The 8,213-nt window shown below is 31.6% G+C and overlaps 1 protein-coding gene and 1 pseudogene across 1 annotated transcript; both read right to left on the reverse strand.

Moving 5' to 3' along the window:
- Positions 1-5,913: 5,913 nt before the first annotated feature.
- LOC140856128 (zinc finger protein MAGPIE-like) lies at positions 5,914-6,840 on the reverse strand (annotated as a pseudogene).
- Positions 6,841-7,119: 279 nt separating this feature from the next.
- On the reverse strand, positions 7,120-7,959 carry LOC105036408 (zinc finger protein MAGPIE-like). The gene is made up of 2 exons (XM_029262201.2): positions 7,887-7,959; positions 7,120-7,547 (listed from the first exon to the last, which is right to left on the reverse strand). The coding sequence occupies exons 1-2, from the start codon at positions 7,957-7,959 to the stop codon at positions 7,120-7,122; spliced, it is 501 nt and encodes a 166-aa protein (XP_029118034.2).
- Between the last annotated feature and the right edge of the window lie 254 nt (positions 7,960-8,213).

Here is an 8,213-nt window from a genome sequence, read left to right on the forward strand (position 1 = left end):
TGCGAAACACTCTTCTTTTTCTCCCTCGCTCCTTGTTGGAATAACAATGGGAGCAGCACTTACTCTGATTATCTAAGTTAAATACTCATCTTTATGATTCGAATGGTTGCTTTGGCATGTCATTACCCATTTGTAATTAGCTAATCTAAGAATTCAACCTGGGTATGGTTACAATGGACTTGGATTAACTTGTCTATAGAATATTGTGAAAAGCTCACGTTTCAACCACTGGATATTGTCCATCAAAAAATATATATAAAAAAAACTACTGGATATTGAGCCACCTCAGACAACCATACAACGAGTATTGGGAATGCCATGAGGGGGTTGCCAAAACGTTTTTTTAGCTTTATGGACTCCTCGCTAATCGACAGGTTGTCCAGCATGTAAGCAATGCCCATTGTTTTATGAAAGGAGAAAAGAAAAATCTAGCAATCTGAGAACACTAAAATTAATGAAATCCAGCTTATACAGACATCCACCCAGGAAGAGATGGAATGAAATAATAAAGCTAAAAAGAGGGTGCTCTTTGCCTGCCCCACCACACTTTTTCCAAAACTAAAGCAGCTCCCCAAAAGAGTGCCTTGAGTCCTTCTCCCGAGTAATATAAAAAAAAAAATTAATTATTAAAATAATTTAAATTTAAATTTATTTATCGATTTGATGTAAAAATGATAAAACGCCATTTTGTCATGCCACGTCACCTCCCCATTTCCCTCCCATTTTCCACGTTGACAAGGCGGGAAAAAAAAAAAAATAGAAACGCCATTTGGTATGGCGTTTTTAAAAACGCCATTTCAAACCACATTTTTAAAAACACCATACCACTTGGCACTTTTAATTATTCTTCCAAAAAAAAAAAAAATATTAAAAAAATTAAAATTAAAATTTTAAATTTATAAAAAAAAATTTATAATTTTGATAAAAATAAAAATTATCATTTCAAATTAGTATCCCCATTTGAAATTATTTTTTTTAAAAAAATTATAAAAAAATTATAAAAAAATTAAAAATATCTTAAAAAAGCATTGAAAAGAAATAGAAATTATAATTCAAAATGTTAAAAAAATAAAAATTTTAATTTTAATTCAAATAAAAATCATCATTTCAAATTACAATCTCCTTTTGAAATTAACTTTTTTTAAAAAAATATCATAAAAAAATTTAAAAAATTATTAAAAAAATAAAAAAAATTACAATTTTGAATAAATTTTTAAAAATAAAAATTTTAATTTTAATTAAAATAAAAAATAAATTTAAATTATTTTCTTCATTTAAAAATAATTTTTTAAAAAAAAAATATGTAAAAAAATATTTAAAAAAATCTTAAAATTTTTAAAAAATAAAGAATACCATAAAAAAATGAGAAAGAAAGAAGAAAAAATAAAAATTGTAATTTTGAATATAAAGAAATAAAAATTTTAATTTTAATTCAAATAAAAACCATCATTTCAAATTACTTTTTCCATTTCAAAATATCTTTTTAAAAAATATCTGAAAAAAATTGTTAAAAAAAAATAAAAATACCATAAAAAAAGAATTTAAAAAAAATATAAATTATAATTCTAAATTTTAAGAAAATTTTTATATTATAATATTTCTTAAAATTTAAAAGAAATATAAAAGAAATATAAAAGAAATATAAAAGAAATTTTAAATTTAAAAGAAATATAAATTATAGTATTTCTTTTAAATTCTTTTTTTATGGTATTTTTATTTTTTTTTCAACAATTTTTTTCAGATATTTTTTTAAAAATATATTTTGAAATGGGAAAAGTAATTTGAAATGATGGTTTTTATTTGAATTAAAATTAAAATTTTTATTTCTTTATATTCAAAATTATAATTTTTATTTTTTCTGATTTCTTTCTCATTTTTTATGGTATTCTTTATTTTTTAAAATTTTAAAGATTTTTTTAAATATTTTTTTAAATATTTTTTTAAAAAAATTAATTTTAAATGAAGAAAATAATTTAATTTTTTTATTTTAATTAAAATTTGAATTTTTATTTTTAAATTTTTTTTCAAAATTATAATTTTTATTTTTTTCTTATTTTTTTAATTTTTTTATGATATTTTTTTAAAAAAATTAATTTCAAAACGAGATTGTAATTTGAAATGATGATTTTTATTTGAATTAAAATTAAAATTTTGATTTTCTTAACATTTTGAATTATAATTTCTATTTCTTTTCAATGCTTTTTTATGATATTTTTAATTTTTTTATAATTAAAGTTTTGAATTAAAATTTTAGGTATTTCATGAAAACGTAGACCTGTCAATTGAGCAATGTAGAATATTCTACGATATCCGTATAAAATATATATTTGATTATATATTTTTGTATGGATACCGTAAAATATTTATATTGGTCAATTGATTGTCCAGTTTGGACAGTTTGAAAATTGCTAGATTATTTACGATATCTTGGATTCTATAGAGTATATCGGATCAGTCGTATACAGATGAATGTTGGTCTTATTACTGTTTTGTGCTTGCGATTGCTAGGATTTGAGCCCGACGCACATTTTTTCGATCATTCACGACTCAGGATTGAGTGTTTGGATGATCGTTATCGACATTTTAATATTGCGGATGATGCACCAGAGGAGATGGTGCAGCAGTATGTTAGGGGTCAGGTACTGCGGTTGTTAGGTGGTGTCTTGTTACCTGATACTTCATCGAATAAGATGAAGTTGATATTTTTGCCATTATTAGAGGATTTAGACTTCGCTCGTAGACTCAGTTAGGGCAGTGCAGTACTAGCTTGCCTATACAGAGCTATGTGTCGGGGTTCTTATGCTGATCAGAGCAAGATTGGTGGTTATCTTGTATTATTACAGGTATATGAATTATAAATTTTTATTTTTAATATTTATATTTCATATTGGGTATATCATGTATGATTGTTTTGAAATTTACAGATTTGGATATGGGAGCGTATGCCGACTATCAGTCCATTACGACGTCAGTTGCTCGAGATGTCATTAGAGCAGCATGATCCTGATATTCCATTCAGACTAGACGGATCATTGGGATATAGATATAAAAATATTATTTTTATTATTTGAAATTTACTGTTTTAAATTCGATAAAATTTATTTAACATGAGTAGATTGTGAAATAGATGGAATGTTGCATTCAATGTTCATCACGTATCGACGAGAGTGGCACGAGTTTATAGGTGCTAGTTGGATACATTAGTTGATACATATAGACGGATAAATTTCAAATTTTTTACAAATATCATTTTACCGTTGTCATAATCTATTAAAATTTTAGCTTACTAATTTTTTTTATTTTAACTCTATCAATTTTTGTGGGAGCCATATACAGATGAGATATTGGCTATATTACCGCAGATGTGTACAATTGGATATGACATATGGACTGCTAGAGTGCCACTTATTTATTTTGATGTGGTAGAGTGGCATCTTTCCGATCATGTCCTGCGGCAGTTTGATCAGATTCAGGGCATCCCAGAGCAGTTTGATACCAGCGAGGGACTTCATCGTATTGATCGACGAGGTAGAGCTCGTATTGACTGGGGTATCAGACATGCAGCGTATATCGATATTTGAGATGCACGTCGAGATCACATTGTTCATGATGATCCTATTTTGAGAGGCCGTTCATATATCGATGACTACATGGCTTGGTTTTTTAGTATTACAGTGCGAGTCATTGGACAATCTCGGTATGCAGTTTCTGGATACGAGGGCGAGAGTTCTGCTGTGCGTCTTTTGGTAAGACTACAAAAATTAGTTTATGTTGTTTGTGTTATATTTTTATTTTATATTTTACAGTATATTGACTGTTTTATTTTTATTTTGTAGATTGATTCTATGTCGGATCTTGTGTTGGATGCTCGTCGTGCTTTATCTACGACTGATAAGGACGAACGGATTCGGATACTACATGAGATAGAGAGAACAAGTTCTGGAACATTGGTGGCGATTGGTGTTGATCCATATAGCTGTGCGCCTTGGTATGGAGCAGCCGATACGTCTGATATGAGATATACGCCGTCACCATATGTTCCACATATGCCATCACCGCATATTCCGCAGATGTCATCATTAGATGCTGCACAGATGCCACCGGGTTTTGATCTACAGATGGCAGCGCTTTCTTTTTCCTACATCCCCCAGATAACATCACCGGATACCAGTTAGCCACATGAGTATAATACTTTCTTTTCAGGCCCATCTGTGTATCCAGATGAGAGGGTTGAGCGGATCGTTCAGTCCGTAGATGATCCGACAGCATCAGTTATTCCTGAGCAATATGACCAGCAAATCTCTTCTACTGATATAAGGGAGGAGCCGTCACAGCAGGAGCAGGAGCAGCTAGCGAGGACCTTCCTGAGAAGGTCCAAGCGACCACAGGCACCACGACGTCCTTGTAGGACTTAGACTTTTTTAGATTTGTACTTAGTATTTTTGTAATATTTATTGTACTATTTTTTATACGTTCGATATTTTTATTCTATTTAATATTATTAAATATTAATTTTATTTTATATTATTTAATTTCAAGTGATCGGATATTATGCTTTGTGGATATGAATACACATACTCGAATGTGTCTCAGAATATCAGGAGGAAAAAAGTTATGCTAAAAGGGCTATAGAAATTATAACGTAAAGTTATGCTAAAGTAATTTCAAGTGAGGAATATTTTCTCATTTTTTTCTCATTTTTTACTTTTTTGTTTGGAATATTTTAAAAAAAAATAATTTGAAATAAAAAAATAATTTGAAATGATATTTTTTATTTTAAATAAAATTAAAAATTTTATTTTTTTTAAATTAAAAATTATAATTTTTTATTTTTTTTCTATTTTTTAAAATATTTTACTTTTTTATGCTATTTTTTTAAAATTTTTTAATTTTTTATATATTTTTTAAAAAAATTAATTTGAAATGGGGAAAGTAATTTGAAATGATGTTTTTTATTTGAATTAAAATTAAAATTTTTATTTATTTATATTTAAAATTAAAATTTTTATTTTTTCATTTTTTAATTTTTTTATGGTATTCTTTATTTTTTAAATTTTTTAAGATTTTTTAAGATATTTTTTTAAAAAAATTAATTTTGAATGAAGAAAATAATTTAAAATTATTTTTTAATTTTAATTAAAATTTGAAATTTTATTTTTTTAAATACATTCAAAATTGATATTTTTATTTTTTTTATTTTTTTCTAATTTTTTTCTTCTTTTAAGATATTTTTTAAAAAAAATAATTTGAAAAGGAGATTGTAATTTGAAATGATGATTTTTATTTGAATTAAAATTAAAATTTTTATTTTCTCAAAATTTTGAATTATAATTTTTATTTTTTTATTTTTTTATGATATTTTTAAATTTTTTTTTCAATAATTTTTTTTCATATATTTTTTTAAAAAGATAATTTGAAAAGATATTTTGAAATAAAAAATTAATTTTTATTTTTATCGAAATAATAATTTTTATTTTTTTAAAAATTTAAAATTAAAATTTTTATTTTTTGATCATTTTTTTATTTTTTTTTAAAATTTAAAAGTACCAAATAATATGGCGTTTTAAAAACGTCATTTGGAATGGCGTTTTTAAAAACGCCATAGCAAATGGCATTTTTATTTATTTATTTATTTTTTATGTGGTCTACGTGGAAAATGTGAGTGGGTGACGTGGACGATAAAATGCCATTCAAAACGGCATTTTATCGTTTTTGCATCAAACCAATAAATAAATTAAAACTTACATTATTTATATAAATAATTTTTTTTTTATATTATTTTGGAAAAGCAGTCTACAACATTTTCTATCCTGCAAAATTTGCAGAAGTGTAGGTTCTCCGTATATCCTTCCTTTTTCTCTCAACAACTACGCTTTCTATGTGTAGGTTTGTAACATAGGAGCCTAAGAAGTCTCAGATCCATCCATTAATAATGAGGGGCAGAGGGTTTGCACTCCAACACCTAAGAAATCCCTGGTCTCTCCATCTCCTTCCAGATCATCCTTTAGAGAGCTGCGGTGTCTTTCGGCGAACATATCGTTTGATGCAGTGAAACCATTTACAATGTTCTCTAGATTGCTCGGTTTGAATTGACTAATCCATCATATTTTAAGCTAGCATCTTCAATCCGAATATCTTGGCACTTTGATGGCTCAAAACTCCCAACAAATGGGATGGTGGAAGTCACACCAATTTGGGTGGCTTTTTGAAGCAATGCCGTCGCAGACATTTCTGAAACTGGTGCTCGATGGTGCTGATGTTGAGTGCTAAACAAGGAAGGAATGCTCGTGAGGAGAGGCTGCGAGCTGTCGACCTCCTTCATGGTGGTTGTTGGAATGGAGGTGCCTGTTAGCTCGCAAGTGCCTGTAGGCCAGAGCTTGTTGCCACACAACCAACTTAATTGAGTGTCGAGTTGCTGGACATTTGAACATGAAGTGAAGAGATCATCGTGCAAGGTTCCGGCACCCACTGGTCCAATTTGATTGATATCAGAGAGACTGGGAGTTCTACCTAAGGGCTCACCGTTGTGAATGCCATGGCCCATCCACAACGAAAGCCCGGGTCTAGTCTGATCATTGGCTTCGCAGTTGGATGTATGAGGCTTAATATTGGAGGAGAAGTTCTGCGACGTATTAGATCTCATCAAACTGCCAGTGAAAAGATAATCGGCATCACCGATCGGTGCCATGTTGTTGATGTTCGATGTTGCAGCAACTCTTGCGGTCTCTTCAGCTAAGGCATCACAGAAGGCCCTGTGTGTTATAAAACTGTCGCTCCTGTTTGCGAAAGGAAAAATCCATATCATTAGTTGAACTAGCAGTGAAGATGACAATGGTAGCAGTAACGATGGTACTCAGAACTCATGAGTCCATCCTATCATCTTCTTTCCATTTTATCTTTTTGGTACTAAAAGCCAAGTGAAACAAAGGAGAAAAGGAGAGTGGTCTTGGTGGTCATAGTCATCAAAACAAGCTAATTAGTTACTATATAAAGCATGACCTACTTATCACTTTAACACCATAGAGTTTCCTCTTCCAATAGGCTAGCTGATCCATGGGCACAGCCTTACTAGCAACCAAAACACCAGACTCTAATGTGGAACAAGCACCAACCAGTGGCCTAACAGTAGTGGTACCACAAAATATACCTGGAGAAAAGGATGCCACCACAGTCGCAGCGGTGTTCCCTCGTGCCGCAGGTCTTTGAGTGCGCCTTCCAGTCAGACTGCACCGCGTACCGCTTGGAGCACTTCTCGCACTTCCACTTCTTCTCGCCATGCTTCCGGCAGAAGTGCTTCTTTATTCCGGTCCGGTCTCCAAGCTCTCTTGCTGGATTGTGGTGGATACAGCTCTTCTCGGGGCACACATGGACCCTTTTTCTCGGCTCTTTGGTGCTTCTTTGCCTCAGCTTCCATGGGAGGTTGTGCCCCCGGCGGTGTAGCTGGAGGTTCTGGTCTCGGTGGAAGCCTTTGCTGCAAATCTCGCACAAGAACCGATTGGTGGTTAAGAGCGTTCTTGGAGACAAGGCAATAACCTCTGCTTCAGGATCTGCTTGTAAGAATACACATACAAACACCACTATTAAGAGCTAAAGAAATGACATCCTGAAAGGAGAAATAAGGAAAGTTAGAGGAGAGGAAAAAGAGAAGATGTTATATTTGGCTCCAAATCATATTTCCATATTCTTCTCCCGTGACAGTTGGGAATACTACATCGGCTCAAACTCTATTTTTGAGAAGGTTTTCTTCCTTTATAAGGAGGCCACTGGCATCCTTTCTTGAAAGAACAGAGGAAAGAGCGGGCGGAGATTTTTCTAGAGCTTCTTGTGCGGGATTTTTCCTTACTTTCTCGTATGCGCAGGCTCTGTTCTTGGGGTCGACCTCTCACCTGTGAGTCGACCTCTCACCTGTGTCTCTTGTGCGCGGGTCCTGTTCTTTGGTCGATCTCTAACCTGTGTCATCTCTTGTGTGCGGGTTCTGTTCTCTGGCCGATCTCTCTTGCTTGTGCTTCGGTGCTGGCCCGTTCTCTGGCCGATCTCTCGGCTGTGCCTCTTGTGCGGGTTGCTTTCTGGCTTCTTTCTATTGGCCTTCGGTTGGTGATCTACCTGTCTTCTTCTTTCTCAGTTTCACGGACACCTTGTGCTGCTACAGCTGGTAAGGAGGTATCATCTTGATTTTTTGCCGAGGGTTGAGGAAGGTATCTTCATCTCAGGTA

The sequence above is a fragment of the Elaeis guineensis genome, chromosome 3 (genome assembly GCF_000442705.2).
Source record: "Elaeis guineensis isolate ETL-2024a chromosome 3, EG11, whole genome shotgun sequence".
NCBI classification, from domain to species: Eukaryota; Viridiplantae; Streptophyta; class Magnoliopsida; order Arecales; family Arecaceae; genus Elaeis; species Elaeis guineensis.